Source organism: Cnephaeus nilssonii, assembly GCF_951640355.1.
Source record: "Cnephaeus nilssonii genome assembly, chromosome: 11".
In the NCBI taxonomy this organism is placed as follows: domain Eukaryota; kingdom Metazoa; phylum Chordata; class Mammalia; order Chiroptera; family Vespertilionidae; genus Cnephaeus; species Cnephaeus nilssonii.
Genome location: NC_137082.1, coordinates 28,715,186 through 28,734,504, shown reverse-complemented (window position 1 = coordinate 28,734,504; position 19,319 = coordinate 28,715,186). Strand labels below are relative to the sequence as shown.

At 38.5% G+C, this 19,319-nt stretch overlaps 1 protein-coding gene across 2 annotated transcripts in view; it reads right to left on the bottom strand.

Moving 5' to 3' along the window:
* The window catches only part of GPCPD1 (glycerophosphocholine phosphodiesterase 1), a 64,660-nt gene that overhangs the window by 15,969 nt on the left and 29,372 nt on the right, over positions 1-19,319 (bottom strand). For both annotated transcript variants that reach the window (XM_079784522.1, XM_079784523.1), the window contains 9 exons: positions 19,045-19,168; positions 13,601-13,832; positions 8,828-8,990; positions 8,378-8,510; positions 7,314-7,368; positions 6,608-6,700; positions 3,641-3,718; positions 2,605-2,644; positions 1,252-1,313 (listed from right to left, as the gene is read on the bottom strand). In XM_079784522.1, the coding sequence (XP_079640648.1) occupies positions 1,252-1,313; positions 2,605-2,644; positions 3,641-3,718; positions 6,608-6,700; positions 7,314-7,368; positions 8,378-8,510; positions 8,828-8,990; positions 13,601-13,832; positions 19,045-19,168 (980 nt within the window). The remainder of the gene's footprint in view (positions 1-1,251; positions 1,314-2,604; positions 2,645-3,640; positions 3,719-6,607; positions 6,701-7,313; positions 7,369-8,377; positions 8,511-8,827; positions 8,991-13,600; positions 13,833-19,044; positions 19,169-19,319) is intronic.

Here is a 19,319-nt window from a genome sequence, read left to right as displayed (position 1 = left end):
AAAAAAAAAAAGATACTTCTTTATACTGAGAAGACTGTATTTGGCCTTTTTGGGGCTTTGAAATGTCTCTGTGATCCCATTATTGTGATGTCAAAGTGAGTGAATAAATGAATTTGTGTGTGTGTGTTGAACTTATTTGACTGAGCAAATACTGTCAAACCTTTCACAAACAATTTTTTAAAAAACTTTTTTCCATTCTATGAAATCATAAGTTTAGGAGTCATGAGATTTCTAAGAACTAAATGATTTCAGAATTTTGGAATAGAAAGAATGATTTTACTTAGCTGGGCTTCAAAAATATCTGAAAAATTATTCAAATCATGTTTTAAATGCACTAAGACAAAAATAATAAATTCACCAATAAGACAGTGTCCATTTTAGGATTTCTCTTGTAGCATCCTTTCTGTAGGGTGAATAATCGTGATAAATAGAAATGACCTATTTTTGCCTTAAGAAATCTCCTATAGGTGACATCACCAAGAAAATATAATGGAGAAGAATAGAAGTTAGGAAATGGAGCCAGTAGGATAAAAGGCAGACCCAGCATAGCTAAGGAGAGGGTCTGGTGCCCATATAGGCTTGCCCGATAGTGTCAGATAGATTCCTGTATAAATTGTCTCGTTTTAAAATATTCATGCTATTTTTTGTTATACTTTCTCAGAGTAAATTCTTTAAATCTGTGTCTCATTTTATGTAATGAGGGTCCTTATTTTCTTTGGAGAATATAATTTCTCTTCAAAAGTTAAGGAACAGTTAAATGCCTCTCTTATCATCACCCCACCCCCACTCCTTGTTCCATGCCCTCTTCTTCCTATTTATATACAGAAATATGTGAATTTCCTATTCTTATCAAATTAACCGAGGTCGGAATATGTATTCATTTAAGCAGATAAGTTACTATCTTTTCTTTAAAGTAGCATAGGTACACCTCATAATATATCTTCTCTATAACACATCAATGATGACAAGTTTATATTAATACTAGAGGCCTGATGCACGAAAATCGTGCAAGAGTAGGCCCTCGCAGCCTGCCCCCCGCACACTGGTTGTTCTGGAAGGTCGTCTAGAAGACTGGAAGATTGTTCTGGAAGGTCGTTCCACTGTCCAGTCTAATTAGCATATTAGCTCTTTATTATATAGGATTGCCTTTGATACAACCATATTAGTACCCATTTAAGAGACTAAAATTAATTATTCAGATATAACAGAATTAATGAGATAGCCTTGCCCTAGTTTTCCTAAGGAACTTACCATCTTAAGAGAAGGAAATGGCTGATTTTCAGATAAAGAATTTTCTTCTTCAACCACAGATTCTGAAAAATTTAAATTATAAAAACTCAGTAGATAAAAACAAACAAACAAACATTTTTTATCACTAAGATCTCTTCCTAAATTTGTAGGCAAAAAAAGACATGCTAAAGTAATTATGAAATCCTTGCATATGTAGTGTTTAAAGGCTCTTATATTTATTATTTTTAACCATTAAACCCCTGGTTTTTAAAATAAGCATCCTTTCTGAAGATTAGTATGCAACATTTAACAGAAACACCATAGTTTGTGGTCCAAACAATGATTTTCTTATAAAAGTTGTAATACTTCTTTTAAAAAAGGTAGTCACAAGATGTGATTTGTTATTTCTTAATGGAATTAAGAGCTATGTCATCTTGCTAAGACTATCTGAAATATCAAAATCATCTCAGAAGTTAGAAATTAAGAGAATCTATAGCCACTAATGTACTTTGGTTACCATTACATTTAATCCAAAATAGATTCCAGGACAAAAAAAAAAAATTAGTATCAAGCCTTTAACAACAACAAAAAAAAAGTCTGCTTGGTGTGGCTGAGTGGTTGAATGTCGACCTATAAACCAGGAGGTCATGGTTTGAATCCTGGTGAGGGCATTTGCCCAGATTGCAGGCTCGATTCCCAGTGTGGGGTGTGTAGGAGGCACACAATCAATGATTCTCTCTCATCGTTGATGTTTCTATCTCTTTCCCTTCCTCTCTGAAATCAATGGCTTGAAATACATAAAAACATTTTCCCCACTCTATAGAGGTTTACATTCTAGTTGAAGAGACAGGGCATATACAAAAAATAAAGGTTAACAAAAAGAAAAGGATACACTAAGCCTCAAATGAATGGCATAGACTATTATGTCCCATGGGAGGAGAAAGTAGAGTGGAATTAAAAAAGGGATTTTGTAGGCAGGACAAGCTTTGAGGAACCTGAGGCACAGTAAACTACCCAAGGTCACAATTGGTAAATATTAGGTAGAGCTGCCTTCATTTTCCTGGCTTCTATGCTTGCTATATTCTTCTCATTTTGTAATGTGAAGAATGTTGGAAATATTGAAAGGTACAAAATAATAAAGACCTCTGATCATAAAGGTAAGAAAACTCTTAAAAGTAAAAAATCATGGTTACTATACAATGACATATATGCACTTGAAGATTAATATATGTAAAGCTTTCATGTTTATAAAATTACTTTTGGATAGCCCTGTATTATATTCATTAAAATGACCAACAGTGTGTCAAAATGGATAAGGAAATATTGTATATATGCTAACTATGAAATGAAAACTGTTTCCATATTTGTACATACCTTTTAGATCTTTAGATTTTAGTGCAGTCACGTGAGTGAGCTAGAAAACACACAAAATGCAATAATTAGAAAAAGCCTTAGTTTATGAAGAACTTTAACTTGAAGAGCTAGTTAGAGAAAACTATAAAATGTAGAACTGTAAGTTTAATAAGAGTAAGCTCTAACCACTATATATATACATGTGTATATATATATATATACACACACATATATATACACATACACACACACACACACACATATATATCTACACACACACACACACACACACATATATAATATGTATATAATATGTTCATACATACACATAAAATCATAATCAAATATCCAAGTAGGGAAGAAGAATATAAAGATTCTTAAGTTAGGAAACTTATACTCAATCAACCATTTATCTAGGTATCCAATGGGAAGAGAAAGAGGGATCATATAAGATTACATGGAATAACAAAATATACAAAGATCTTAGATAGCGACCTAAGTATAAAACCAACAACAGTATAAAAGGCCAATTGTAAAGTAGTGAGTTATATAAAGAAAGCAGAACAGAGGCAACCTAAAATTATAGATGAGAAGGGCTGACAAAGACTTATAGCCTAGCCCAGTGGTTGGCAAACTCATTAGTCAACAGAGCCAAATATCAACAGTACAATGATTGAAATTTCTTTTGAGAGCCAAATTTTTTAAACTTAAACTTCTTCTAATGCCACTTCTTCAAAATAGACTCGCCCAGGCCATGGTATTTTGTGGAAGAGCCACACTCCGGGGCCAAAGAGCTGCATGTGGCTCGCGAGCCGCAGTTTGCCGACCACGGGCCTAGCCCCTTGATGTATGCAAAAACCAAGGGGTTTCATGAAAACAGAGAAGACAGATGGATCGGCACAAACCCATTCTTCCTAATAGAACAGAAAACCAAAGCATACACTTTATGCATGCTGACTATATTATCTCCATGTGCAAAGAGAACACTACCATATACAGATAGGTACAGATAGTCTTAAAATGAAAGATTATTTACATTTTATGCTATTATTACTACCTTTAACAACTGGAGTTGGTCAAATGTTAATTCCTTTACTGGAATTTCAAATAATTCAACCGGATCAGCCTCAAATTTCTAAATAGTAAAGAAAAAGAAAAATAGGCCCCAAATTATTACTGAATGTTTACCCCAGACAGGACTAATACCTTAATTTACTGAATGACGAGAACAATTATTTGATGACTACAGTGAGCCCATGTAGAGGAGCCCTTCTTACCTAACACTACACCTCAGCTCTTAAATTCTGGCTTTTGTTTTTAATGTATGTGGTAGTGCTTGGAAGAAAGAAAACAGCTGGGAGCAAGCTATAACACTGGAGACTCACTGAAAACAAAGCCAGAGGTTCAGTGATTTCCTCTATTTCCTGTCATCCTCTATATATTTTATTCACCATATAACTAAGCCACATGACTAGGCAATCAACATGCAAGTACTATGTAAGAATTAATTTCTGTCAATAAGCTTTTAACCTTTCTAAACCTTTTAAACTTAAGTTTGGTTAAGAATAGCCACAGAAATCAATTGTTATTAAAAATGTCTGATTAGCTATAAGTGTAATACTTAACAGGAACTCTATTATAAATGCTTTCCCCTTGAGCAAATCTGTTTTTATTAGATTTTAATATCAAATCAAGTGGCACACTGATTAGGCACCTTTATCTTTTTTTTTTAAATATTTTATTGATTTTTTACAGAGAGGAAGGGAGAGGGATAGAGAGTCAGAAACATCTATGAGAGAGAAACATCCATCAGCTGCTTCCTGCACACCCCCTACTGGGGATGTGCCTGCAACCAAGGTACATGCCCTTGACCGGAATCGAACCTGGGACCCTCGAGTCCGCAGGCCGACGCTCTATCCACTGAGCCAAACCGGTTTCGGCTAGGCACCTTTATCTTAATAAAAGTTAATGTACCACCAATAAATCATCAATCCAACAAATACAGGGCTGGGCAAAAGTAGGTTTACAGTTGTAATACAAATAAATAATAATGCATAATAAAAGAATAAACTGTTTTGCATACTCAAACTCACAACTGTAAAACTACGTTTGCACACCCCTATATATTAAAATCTATTATTTTTACACTCGTTTATATACATATGGTATGAGCTTGTATATACATATAGTTTTTCTGTGAGAATACATAAGAAATTATTAAGAGTAAGGGAATGTGGCCAAGGGGAAAGGCAAATTTATATTCATGTCATAATCTTATGAACTATTGCTTTTATTGAAAAATACCAGCTTAAAAATTAAAACTAAAAATATACACAATTCATTATTTTCATTCCCCAATTAACTCATCTAGATTCAAATTAAGAGCAAAACAAAGAAACTATTTTTTTAAAAAGGAAAAAAGAGCAAGACAAAATCTGATGATAAAGGGGAATCAATAATACTCTTCAACTAACTCTAATAGATTTTTATTTTTTATTCTTTAAAAAAAATTGTTATTGTTGGAAGTATTACATATGTTCCCATTTACCCCCCCCCTCCCCCTCCAATCCCATCTAGTGCTAATAGATTTTTAGAAATTAGAACTAGATTCATTAACTGCCATCTTGGTTTTAGTAAGATCCTTTACCACTTCCCCCATTTCTTCTTATTTCACTTTGTATTAGTTTCCCCACAGCAAAAGCAACCTGCTCCATTTCTGTTACATTATTTTACTTCTGTCATCTAACAGGTGCATCTCCTTCCCTCCCTCTCCTAATACGTTTCACAGAAACAGAAAGGTCCTTTTCTATACATCATAGTAATCCCAACACAAGTGACTGATTAGAATCCACTAGCAGGCAGAGCCAGGTGCCTTGTCATCTACTTACACAACATGCAGTGTCTGGTACAGTGTTACACATGTAAGCCAACTAGCCTTAACTTCAAATCAACTCAGTGGAAAATAATACTTAAAACCATTAAAAAGAAAAAAGTTTTAAAGAAAATGCTAAATAACCCCCAGTTGTGTAAGTCCCTAAGAAATCACTGGGTTAATTTGTATACTGAAGTTTAGGCAGTTGTGATATATAATTATCACAATTCTGTTTGTACAACAATTACAATTTTTAAGAAATTATATGCATTTTCAAATCTCTATCATGCCCTCCTCTCCACTCTCAAAAGTCTCAGGCTTACCTTATCTTTGGCCCACATAACTGTACCTCTTGCCTCTATTCTCTGTCTTCTTTAAATTCCCCCTTATATCAGATATCAAATTATTAATCTGGAAGTTTAGTTCTGAACACTTCCCTTCTTGGCTCAAAACCCCTTCACAGAGGCCTCCACTATCTGGCTCCAAAGCACTTCTGATTGTAGTTTTCATTGTGGTCCTTCCCATTTCAGCCAAATCATACTAGCCTATTAATTTGAGAAAGACCTTGAAGAAGAAAAAGAAGGGAGCCTAGAAAACAAACACTCTGGTAGCTTCCTCTCCTGCCTCAATATAGAGACAATGGCAGAGTGATAAAGAAACCACCTAAAATGTTCTTTTGTTAGATAATTAGAGGTCCGGTGCACGAATTTGTGCGTGGGTGGGGGTCCAGCCGGCCTGCCCCAATAGGAGCTGATCAGGCCGGGCTGGTGGGGGAGGGGCTGTGGGAGGTTGGCTGCTGGCCTGGGGGAAGAGGAGGCCCCTGTGAGAGGTCAGCCGGGGGGAGGGGCTGCAGGAGGTAGGGGGGGCAATTGGGGCCCTGATTGGGCCGGTTGGCTGCTGCAGTGCGCATCATAGCGAATGGTCATTCTGGCATCTAGTTGCTTGGCTTTTATATATGTAGATATAGATATAAAAAAGCCAATTCAGCAATTTAAAGAACCTACTCTTGGAGATTAATATTCCTATCTCTCAATGTTGTAGGAGCTTGAGAGAGACAGGGATTGGCAGTAACTCACCAAGAAAATTAATTGGCCAACTCTATTTAATAAATACTTATCGATGTATCTTATAAACGAAAGAATTTCAACATACCTTTTTCATAGTCAAACAACATGTGAGGTCATGATATACCACAGGCACAAAATCTTTTGAAAGATGTACATCAAATTCCACAAAGGCTGCACCCTGACAGAAATAAAGGAAACAAGTATTTTAAAAAATATTTATGTCCTTCTACAAGGACATAAGAAATCTATTGTTGACTATAAAATCATAGACTTGTACAAAAATAAACAACAAAAAACTTTCGCATGAATTTAATGCTACACTTTAAGCTTTATCCTAAAAAGTAATCTCTTCTCTTAAAACCATTATAAGTATTTTGCTTTTTCAATAGCACAGCAATTTTTTCCTGGAATCAAAATAGGAAAGAAAAGGTCTTAATGAAAACCTCTCTCAAAAAGCAGATACCCTGCAAGTTCTCTAACAGGGATCTTCATGTTTGTATGCCCTGACCAGGGATCGAAACCACAACCTTGGCTTATTGGGAACATGCTCTAACCAACTGAGCTACCCGGCCAGGGCTAATTCCATTGTTTTCATCTCAATCTGCACCATATATCTAAATACAAATGTCTACAGTTGCTTCACTGTAGAAACATGTTCAGAAGAAGCATAAATACTCCCCCTTTTAACCTATTAATGCAGACTGGAGATATCCCAGATCCACATTTATTTACTTTTCTACCTTTGGACCACAACAGTTCAAAGTTGTTTGAAGAAAGAGAGGTTCACTTACATGACTAGCAGCATTTCTTAAAGAAGCAATAGTATTTTCTTGAACTTTAGCAAGCCTAAAAGAGAAGAAATACATAGAAATATAGTTATCATATATTATAGAGAAAATTAAGAAAACAAATATAATAAAGAAGCCAGCTATATATTCAACAATGGAAACAGTACTTATTCTCTACATTGCGATTAATTTTGCCATCCCCAAAATAAGACTGTGACCATCACTTGGTTGGTGTGTGCATTTATTCCATAAATTATAAGTGTTTACAAGCATATCCTATGCCAACCCAATTTCCCCAAGTGAGGTGACCAATTAAGGAAAAGAACCCTTGCAATGGCATGAAGTAGTAGAGACACAGAAACTTGTTCCTTGTGATGAAGCCTCAGATGACTTAATACTGGCAGATGGGGGCAATGGGAAAAGGCTGACACACCAACAGGGTGGAAGTATGGAAAGTATATTGAGAACAGGTGAGGAAACAGACCAAGAGAGGGCAACATGCCAAAAGTCAGGACCACAATACAGGCACACTGATGTCATCTGGCTGACTCATTCGGCATTAAGCTTTTCCTCCTAGCTTTCTAGTTTGTTTGTTTGTTAATTTAATAAAGTATAGTTGGTATACAATATTATATTAGTTTCAGATATACAACAGTGATTATATTTATGTCTTGTGATATGATCATCACAATTAGTTATTATGATATTATTGACTCTTATTCCCTTTCCTGTATACTACATCCCCCAGGCTTCTTCATTTTATAACTGGAAGTTTGTACCTCTTAACACCCTTCACTTCTTTCATCCATTCCCTCACTCTCCTCCCCTGTGGGGGTTGGCTTTCTTATCATCAATCATCAATTCAATAAAATATTAAAAAACACTTAACCAGAATCTTAGAAGAGAGTTAGTCTCTAGTTAATCTGAACTGGGGATCCCAATTACATATTAAATTTAAACTCCATGGTAAAAATAAAAGAATCATTTGACCTTTGGTCAGTCGAATTAATTTAACATTATCAAGTTTGAGCTACCAAATACTAACACTGCTCAAATATGCAACATACTTAGCAGTTGTTGTAGAATTCCCTGCACCCCGATGTCCAACATCCAATGGTGTTCTTGGCTTCCAATACTTGGAAAATGAAGATTTCATGTCACAACTGTATCCCGGTAATGGCTTAATAATTATATAGTCAACTTTTGTAGGAAAAAAAAAGGGGGAGGAACAAAAATAAAGAGAATTAAAAAGGCCATGATGAGATCAATTATATTTAAATACCACTCAAACTAGCTTTATCAATCTCTATCAAATAGGAAAGATATCAACAAGTCAAAACTGATTCAAAGTAAAGCTTCCAGAAAATTCAATATATATATCCTGTTGTTATATTAATGTTCTAAGATAAATCATTAATTTAATCTATAACATTTTCAAAAGCCAATTTGAAACTAATAAAAATTTTAACTTAACCTCTGCTTCTTTGTAAAGGGCCACCCTGCTTCTCCCGGCTTACCTCTCACTTTGCCTATTGTTTTTCTGGAATTTCTGCTCATGATAGGAAGAGTGAGGACGCCAGCACTTTTCCCACTCTCATCAATGGTGGATGATAAGAGACATGCTGTACCCACATGTCCAGGAAGAGTATCACCCTGAACTACATGTTCACCGAGATCTTCCTGAAAAAATGAGGTTTAAAATAATCTGAATTCTTATACTTTAATATTTTCCATTTAAAGATCAAAACACTATGGAGGAAGATCAGTAAGAAATACAATTAAATTTATATCCATGTAATTCTTAGAGCATTTTTTGGTAGTGAACAGTACATTTTTTTTTTTGCATGTAATACTTTAAGACTTTATGCGTTACTTTATTAATCATAACTCTGCTGATTTGCACTTCTGATCCTCTAATATGTATTAGGTGAATTTGAAGCACTAATTAAAAGTCAGTAAGTAGCACTAGCTGGTTTGGCTCAGTGGATAGAGTCTCGGACTGTGGACCAAAGAGTCCCAGGTTCAATTCTAGTCAAGGGTACATTCCTCGGTTGCAGGCTCTTACCAGGCCCGGGCCCTGATCAGGGCATGTGCAGGAGGCAACCAATCGATGTGTTTCTCTCACATAGATATTTCTCTCTCTCTTTCCCTCTCTCTTCCACTCTCTCTAAAAATCAATGGAAAAATATCCTGGGTGAGGATTGAAAAAAAAAATTATTAAGGATTTTTATATTCAAAGACTAAGGTATACTGCCCTAGCCAATTTGGCTCAGTGGATGGTATGTTGGCCTGAGGACTGAAGGGTCCCAGGTTAAATTCCAGTCAAGGGCACATGCCTGGGTTGCAGACTCAATCCCTAGTAGGGGGTGTGCAGGAGGCAGTCAATCAATGATTCTCTTTCATCATTGATGTTTCTATCTCTCCCTCTCCCTTCCTCTCTGAAATCAATAAAATATATCCTATATAATAAAGAACTAATATGCTAATTAGACTGGACGGCTACCAGAACAACTGTCCAGACGACCTTCCAGATAAAGCCGGGTCTATGAGAGCCGAGGCATCCGGGGTTAGGAGTTGTGGTTAGGAGAGATCAGGTGAGTGGTTAGGGGTAATCAGGCAGGCAGGCAGAGGGGTTAGGGGCGACCAGACAGGCAGGCAGAGGCAGTCAGGGGTGACCAGGCAGGCAGGCGAATGGTTAGGGACGATGAGGCTGGCAGGTAAGTGGTCTCAGATTGCGAGAGGGATGTCCAACTGCAGGTTTAGGCCCAATCCCACAGGAATCCCGCAGGGCCTAAACCGGCAGTAGGACATCCCCCGAGGGGTCCCGAATTGCAAGAGCGTTCAGGCTGAGCTGAGGGACTCTCCTTTCCCCCCACCCTCGTGCACGAATTTCGTGCACCGGGCCTCTAATCCTTTATAATAAAAGGGTAATATGCAAATAGACCAAATGGCAGAACAACCAATCAATTAAAGCATAATATACTAATGATATGTTAAGGCTGCTCAACTGCTCACTATGACGTGCACTGACCACCAGGGGGCAGATGTTCCGACTGGTAGGTTAGCTTGCTGCTGGGGTCCGGCCGACTGGGACTGAGCAAGTTAAGCCGGACATGCCCTGAAGCTCTCCCGCGGTCCCTCCCCGGCCCGATTGTGGACCAGTGGGGTCCCTCAGCCTGGCCTGCACCCTCCGGGACCCCTTGGGGGATGTTGGAGAGCCGGTTTCAGCTCAATCTCGCAGTCCACTCCCCGTGGGAGGGTGCTAGACGCAGGGATCATGTCTGGCAAGCGCTGCTGCGGCAGCACGAGCCTCTCCCAATGGAAACTGATTAGGCACAAGCCCGCAGCAGGCACAGCGGGGCCAGGATGAGTGGGAGCGGCAGGTAGGAGCTGCAGGTGGCGCTGGACTGCAGGTTTTGGCCCGATGAGGCCACCCAGAGGGATCCCACGCATGCACAAATTTGTGCACTGGGCCTCTAGTCTACACTAATAGAAGAGAAAGATGCAAATTGACCATACCTCCGTGATGCCCACCAGCCCATCAGGAGCATGCAAATTAACCCAATAAAGATGGTGGGTTAATTGCATACGCAGGCACGGAGCAAAGACTGAAGGCTGAAGGCTTGGCTCCGCTGCGGCCCAGGTCACAGGTACTGGAGGAAAACCAGTGCCAGACGCCAGGGGAAGGAAGGCCTATTGCATGAATCTTCGTGCAATGGGCCTCTAGTATATATATAAAAGACTAAGGTATACCTGTAGTGAGCTTTTAATGTATATTATATTTTATGAAAACACATCCACACAGATGACATAGAGGGATGGTAACTCTCCAGGAAATCAAACACTTTGAAATTAAACTGAGTAATTTTTTTTTTTTAGCAGCCTATTTTATAAATAAAACTAGAGGTCCAGTGCACAAAATTCGTGCACTCGGGGGGGTCCCTCAGCCCGGCCTGTGCCCTCTTGCAGTCTGGGAGCTTTCAAGGAATGTCTGACTGATGGTTCTTCAGACATCCTTAGTGCTGCCATGGAGGCAGGAGAGGCTCCCATCACCGCCACTGCGCTCGCCGGTGGTGAACCTGGCTTCTGGATGAGTGGCTCTTCCCCTGTGGGAGCACACTGACCACCAGGGGGCAGCTCCTGCGTTGAGCGTCTGCCCCCGGGAGGTCAGTGTGCACCATAGCGACTGCTCATTCTGCCATTCAGTCTATTTGCATATTAGCCTTTTAAAAAAATATATATTTTTATTGATTTCAAAGAGGAAGGGAAAGGGAGAGAGATGGAAACATCAATGATGAGAGAGAATCATTGATCAGCTGCCTCCTGCACATCTCTCACTGGGGATCAAGCCCACAACCCAGGCATGTGCCCTTCACCAGAATCGAACCCAGGACCCTTCAGTCCGATGCTCTATCCACTGAGCCAAACCGGGTGGGGCCAGCCTTTTATTATATAGGATAGTATTTCCAAAACTGCTAACCAAATGAAAGGGAAGTTAGACTGTTCAAGGGATTATTGAAAAGTAGGTCCTGCCCAGTGGGTATAGTTCAGTGGTTGAGCGTCGACCCATGAACCAAGAGGACCCCAGTTCATTTCCTGGTCAGGGCACAAGCCTGGGTTTCTGGCTTGATCCCCATTGGGGGCATGCAGGAGGCAGCTAATCATGATCCTCTCTTATCATTGATGTTTCTCTCTTTCCCTCCCCTTTCTTCTCTGAAATCAATAAAAATATATTTTTTAAAAAAAGAAGAAAACATTCAACCAAAACTTCATATTTTTATAATAAAATCCTACAGATCATATTACTTAGGTAAGATCTAATTATAGTTTTTTTTTTGTTTTTTTTAATAAAAGTATTTTTGCCCTAACCGGTTTGGCTTGGTGGATAGAGCATCGGCCTGTGGACTGAAAGGTCCCAGGTTTGATTCTGGTCAAGGGCATGTACCTTGGTTGTGGGCACATCCCCAGTAGGGAGTGTGCAGGAGGCAGCTGATTGATGTTTCTCTCTCATCAATGTTTCTAACTCTCTATCCCTCTCCCTTCCTCTCTGTAAAAAAACCAATAAAATATTTTTTTTAAAAAAAGTATTTTTAGTTATTCTTTGGGAAAAATACTGTAAATTCCATCTAATGCAAAGTAGCTAAAAAGCCACTCACAAAAGCTATGTCTAAAGGAATCATCAAATTAAACAATTCAAAGATTATAATTTTAATTACATACAACAAATGTTACTAATTGGGTTTAAATCCATTCTGAATTGTGCCATTTTCAAGAAACCGTAGCTACTTGCTACTGCTGGGCAAGGCATATTCCCTACTCTCAAAGATTTAAACTTTAGAAAAGTAAAAATGGGAGTGAAAGTGCCAAAAAACAAGGATGTAGGGAAAGTGACACACATAACTACTGAGCCAGGCCCAATAGAGCAAAGACCTCAGGGGAGGGCTCGGTATTATTTGTGGAGAGCATCTGAGCAGTAGTGAACTAAAGCTCCAGTATAAGTGTCAGTATCTCCAGAAATTTGGCAGCACAGACTCTGAACAACGTGGCAAAATTTTTATAGCAACTTTTTTTTATTACGTATTTACAATATCAAATAAAGCTGCAAAAAAGTAACCATTGTTACAATAAATCTTATAATAAAATGCCTCAATAAACCACAGACTTTGGTCATAAAAAGGACTCAATCATGCTAGTTACATCAGGTTGCCCAACAGTTATACAGCCTGCCTGTCTCTCTATTCATCCTTGGAGGTTCCTTTTGATATAAATCATTTATATTTAGAACAGACACAGACATCAAGACATCTGGTCTTGATTTGAAACCAATTTTGCTGAAGTTCTCAATTATATTCTTAACTAGAGGCCCAGTGCATGAATTCGTGCACAGGTGGAGCCCCTCGGCCTAGCTGGTGATCAGGGCTGACTGGGGCCATCTAGCCCAATCCCGAGCAGATCAGGGCTGGCTGGCCAGCTGGGGGGAGGGACTGTGGGAGGTTGGCCAGCCTGCGTTGTCTGCCCCCTGGTGGTCAGTGTGCATAATAGCAACTGCTCGACGGGTCATTTGGTTGACCCGTCATAACGGTTGCTTACGCTTTCATATATAGAGATAGTACTTGTGTCTGTCAACTCTTAAGTTTTTTAAGCCTGCTAAAATATATAGAAGATTAAGCATCTAAATGCTGTACAAATCATAGGTTTATATAAATCAGACTACAACAAAAATGAAAATACATGCAAAAATAAGTTCATGCCTGCATTCCTTCTCAACCCCAAGTTAAAGAATTACTCACCTCAAAAAAATCAAATATTAGTTCCAAATTATCTGGTTCCATTGTCTGTATGCTATACTCTGTCCAACGATCAGGCTGTAAGCCATACCCACAATCTGGCTGTGAATGCTTGCACTTGAACTCAGTGTCGCTTATTAAGGATATCTCCAGGGTATTGGACATTTTGTGAAGAAGAGCGGGAGATACCCTATCATCATCATCTTCCTCCAGACCCTCTAGTGTCAGCTTCACTCTAAACAAAAGGAAAAAATAATAAATTTCAAAAAGTGGAACTAAAGGAAAACTCATAAAAATGCTATCTAAATGCTAAAATTTAGAAGTGCTCCTTGAATATGCAAAATCTTCAAATAATAAAATACAAGGTGGAGCAAAGTAGGTTTACAATTGTGAGTACATGAAACAAGAGTTTATTTTTGTATTACTTATTATATTATTTTCCATACAGCAACTGTAAACCTACTTTTGCCCTACCCTGTATATTACACAAAGACTATACACATTATAGGTTAAGGCATTAGCTATCCTCTCTAATAAAATGGTACTTTGCAAATTAACCATCACTCCGCTACATAAGCCATGCCCACCAGCCAAGCCACGCCTACCAGCCAATCAGGGAGAGTATGCAAATTAACCCCATCCAAGATGGCTACAGCCACAGAGAGCAAGGTTTCCAAGGTAACAGAACAAGCCAAGCTTTCCGATAGCCGTTGCAGGCCTAAGCCTCCACTCAAGCTACAAAGTTTCAATTATAGAAGGTAAACAAATTCAAACAAATGGCGGCAGAATGGAGCTTGAGAGAGCAGGCTAGGGTTGCCGGCGGCAACAGGGGAAGCAAAGCTTTCCGCACACCCTGGCCGGGCTCACCCGCTCCAGGCTACAAAGTTTCAATTATAGAAGGAAAATAAATCCCAGATACCAGGGCCTCTGCTTGGGTTGCCAGGGGGCATGGCCGGCCTGCAAACCACCACAGGCCCCTTGCTCAGGCCACCCCATGCCCCAAGGGAACCCCACCCTGATCTGGGACACCCTTCAGGGCAAACCAGCTGGCTCCCACCCGTGCACCAGGCCTCTATCCTATCTAATAAAAGAGTAATATACAGATTGATCATCACTGCAACACACAATATAGCTGCCCCCATGTGGTCAAAGATCCTGCCCCCATGTGGACACAAGATGGCCACTACAAGATGGCCAGCAGGGGAGGGCAGTTGGGAGGCACCTGGCCTGCAAGGGAGGGCAGTTGGAGGTGATCAACCCTGCAGGAGAGGGCAGTTAGGGGTGACCAGGCTGGCAGAGGAGGGAAGTTGGGGGAAAACAGGCTGGCAGCGGAGTGGTTAGGGGGTGATCAGGCTGGCAGGCAGAAGCGGTTAGGGGCAATCAGGAAGGCAGGCAGGCAAGCAGTTGGGAGCCAGCAGTCCTGGATTGTGAGAGAGATGTCCGACTGCCCACCAGGATCGGGCCTAAACGGGCAGTTGGACATCCCTCCAGGAGTCCCAGATTGGAGAGGGTACAGGCTGGGCTGAGGGACAACCCCCTGCCGTGCACAAATTTCGTGCACCAGGCTTCTAGTATTTTATAAAATACTGATGTTTTAGCCCTAGTTGGTTTGGCTCAGTGGATAGAGTGTCGGCCTGCAGACTGAAGGGTCCTGGGTTCGATTCCGGTCAAGGGCACATGCCCTGATTTTGGGTTCAATCCCCAATAGGGGGTGTGCAGGAGGCAGTCATCATCACTGATGTTTCTATTTCTCTCTCCCTCTGCTTTCCTCTCTGAAATCAATAAAAATATATTTTAAAAAGCACTGATGTTTTAATCTACATATATTTCTGTAAAGTATTAAAATGAGACAAATGCTCATTAAGCCTAAGGCTGTTTCCATTAATTCTTTGGTTTTTAAAAAATGAATCTAAAAAGGTATTTACTTTTCTAATAGCACATGATCTCACTCATCTAGGGGAAATAATGAACAACATAGACTGATAAACAAGAACAGACCCAGAAACAAGGAGGCATGGATCAGACTGTCGGGCCTCAGAGGGAGGGTAGGGGAGGGTGGGGGAAAAGGGGAGAAATCAACCAAAGGAATTGTGTGCAAGCATATGAGCCTAACCAGCGGTTAAGGACAACAGGGGGGCGGGGGCATGTGTGGGGAGGGGTGTGGGCTGGGAATGGGGGGGATGAGGACAAATATGTGATACCTTAATCAATAAAGAAATTTAAAAAATAAAAGTATTTACTATTACCCTCCATCTATACCTGGCCATCTCAATTTCTTTTGAGAAGTCTCACAAATGCCTATGTATAAAACAAGCACAAAATTGAACCATATTCTGCCAGTGTGCATTACGACTTAAGAGTTGGAGATTATAAACTATTTTCCCCTTTCTTCTATCTTACCACAGTGAGTTGGGAGTACTCTGTGAAAAGTATATTATTAAAGAAAAACATTGTACTAAGTACATATATTTGTCTGTATGTGTCTTTTATGTGTGTCTATGTACTTTTTTAAACAAAACAAACATATAAACTAAGAGTCTAAAACTCTTATAGGCCTCATAGCAATGAAAACAAAGACCAATTACCCAAGCCATAGGGCCAACTGAGACTAATCTACTCCCAATAAAAGGCAATTACTTGCACGGAGCACTTGTAATGCCAAAAAGTACTCAATTCCAGAATATACAAAAATGTACCAACTAAAATGCACTTAAACAATTTTAATATTATTAATGTAGGAAGCAATGTTAATGTATACAGCAGCGATTTTCAACATTTTTTATATCACAGCACACATAAACTAATTAATAAAATTATGCAGCATACCAAAACTATTAAATTGTTTGCCAGTCTGACCAAAAAATAGGTATGATTTTGATTCATTCACACTGGACGGCTATTGTTGTGTTGGCTAGGGCTATCTTTTTTATTTGACAATATAAGGGAAAAGAGGTGAGTGCCCCTGACTAAATAGTCAGGTATTACATGTTTTTAAAATTCTGCAGCACTCTGGTTGAAAAGCGCTGGTAATAGTAATAGCTAAGCTCCAAAAATGTTTCATTCTAGATTTAAATGGGATCTGATTAATAAAAATAATGGAACTGTATTAGTGGGATCTGCTTTCTCTGCATGACTTCCTGTCTCCAACCACTGCTGAGCCTTATCACATAGCCATATAATTCTGAAGTCTTCCTGAACGGACATCCATATAGATTATTCAATTAGTAATACTGTACTAATCAAAAGTAGCACTTCACTAACCAAAAAAACCCATCATCTCTTCTCATAAACCAAAGCTCTTAGGAATAATTCTGGACAACTGATTCTATTGATGAACCTGAAAGAAGAAACATCCTCTATCAGGGCATATGAAAAGAGACCACAAATGGACAGTAATGAACAGGCAAGAAAGGCATGGAGATAAAAAGGCTATTCTGTCATCAGTAATGTGCATCTACCCTCATCCCTCACCCCCAGAAAAGAAAGAAAAGTCATGTTTAAAGGGATCTATGAAAGAATTTGTTAAAGGGGTTCTTCAAATAGCTATATAAATGTTATAGTCTATCATAAAGAGACATTGCTTTCCATTTACTGCTGGAGTCAACTGAAAGAGAAACTTGTGCTTAAAATTTTATAATAAAATAAAATAGCATATTTAGTGTTTTAGTTAAAATGCATAAGCTGTTGCTAAGTTTTTAAAGTCCTTATAACCTTGCAGTTAAAATTATTTCCTATACCATGAAGGTTTAATACAACCTTGGGGGGAAGGAAAATTGTCAGAACACCAGTTTTTAGCTATGTATGATTATTCCAACAGGAATCAGCCCAGCCAGCCGTGGCTCAGTGGTTGAGTGTTGACCTATGAACCAGGTGGTCACAGTTCAATTCCCAGCTAAGGCATATGCCCAGGTTGCAGGCCCGATCCCGGTGTGGGATATGCAGGAGGCAGTCAATCAGTGATTCTCTCTCATCACTGATGTTTTTATCTTTCTCTCCCTCTCACCTTCCTCTCTGAATTCAGCAAAAATATATTTAAAAAAATATGAATCAGTTGCTAATTTGTAGAGCCCAACTAAGTATGGTTATATGAAAATATTCCAACGTAAGCCTAAGCAACACTATAATATATACAAACACTCAAAATAATTTCTAGAAACAATAAGGGGTAATAGGAGTGGGGGAACATATGTAATAGTTTTAACAATAAAGATTTCTTAAAACAAAACAAAACTGCAAGAGAACCAAGCACTTTGGAGACTGAAGAAAATACAATTTTGAAAAATATGTATAGAAAATAAGTTAACTTTTCATAGAAAAAAAAAAAAAGAATGGTATAGGACTCAGTATATATTTACAAAGCAATCAGAATCCCAACCATTAATATCTATGAATTTCTTAATAAGTCCTATTAAGCCCAATCAACCAAGGATTCTACTGCTACCTTTATTTCAAGGTCTTATGCTAATGAGACATTTTATAGTTGTTACACAATTTATTTGCTTCCTTTAACATTCAAATAAGATATTAAATTATATATGACTAACTGGTTAGAGAATCTTTGCAGTCAAATGGATCTTGCAGATCAACCATGTGGTCCCATAACCTCCATTTTTTCTGAAGCAAAGCAGAAGCCTAGAAATGCACAGAGACAAGGTACACCCAAAATCCTTTACTCACTCTCAGAAGAGCCAATGCAAATAACTATGAAGTATTACATACCCTTTCCCTTATATATTGTATGATTGGGATAAGTTTTATAATATTTAAGCAGTTATGGTAAAACATTTATGGATTTTGAAACTACAGTATTATTATGAATTATATCCAAATGACAGAGCTGCCTGGGTCACTAAGAAGCCAGCTCACTCAAAGGTATATATGTTGACATTACAGAAAAATAAAGTTACTCACCATTTAAGTATTCACATAAAACTTGACATCTATTTTTTAAATTAATATATGATTAAAAAGAAACTAATATGGAACTGCTATGATAACTGCTACCTTTCTTCATGGAAAGGTTTTCATTTGTAAGCTACAGGAAAGTTTAGGGCACTGAAGGATATTTCCAAAAATCATTTTTCTGTTTACCCTCATTTAGCACAAAATCATTTCTCTTATATCAATTTAAAACAAGCAATTTATTGCTACACTAATAAATTTTAAATGGTATAAACCATACAGAAGTATAAGCTTGGAAATCATTTATTTACATAAAAACACAGTATTCTAGTTTCAAATTTAGAGATTAACAATAACATAAGTACATGTAATTGCAGCAATTAGAGACAGGGAAGCAGTTCACTCTCCTAAGCCCCTGTAGTTAATAGAAAATGTGACATTAAAAATGTGCTCTTTTTTAGTTTATACACTTAAAAGCCTAAAACCAGAAATCTATAGCATTAGTGAAAATAAATGGCCTAAGTAACAAATACACATGGCCATACCTAAATCTAGATTTTTTAAATTTCTTCTTGGTTATAGAGACAGGAGGCTTTTCAGAATAATGCAAACGTAATCTTATTTCAGTCTGACACGTCAGCCATCCCGAATCCAAATTCTCAACACCATCTGGCAAGTAAATAGAAAGAAGAGTAATTATTATACATATTTTTAAACAATCCAGTAACTACAATACGCAATGACAGTTCTAGTTCACATTCAGATTTTAATACACTCAGGTTATGTCACTGGTACTTCTCTCCAAAGCAAATATACACGG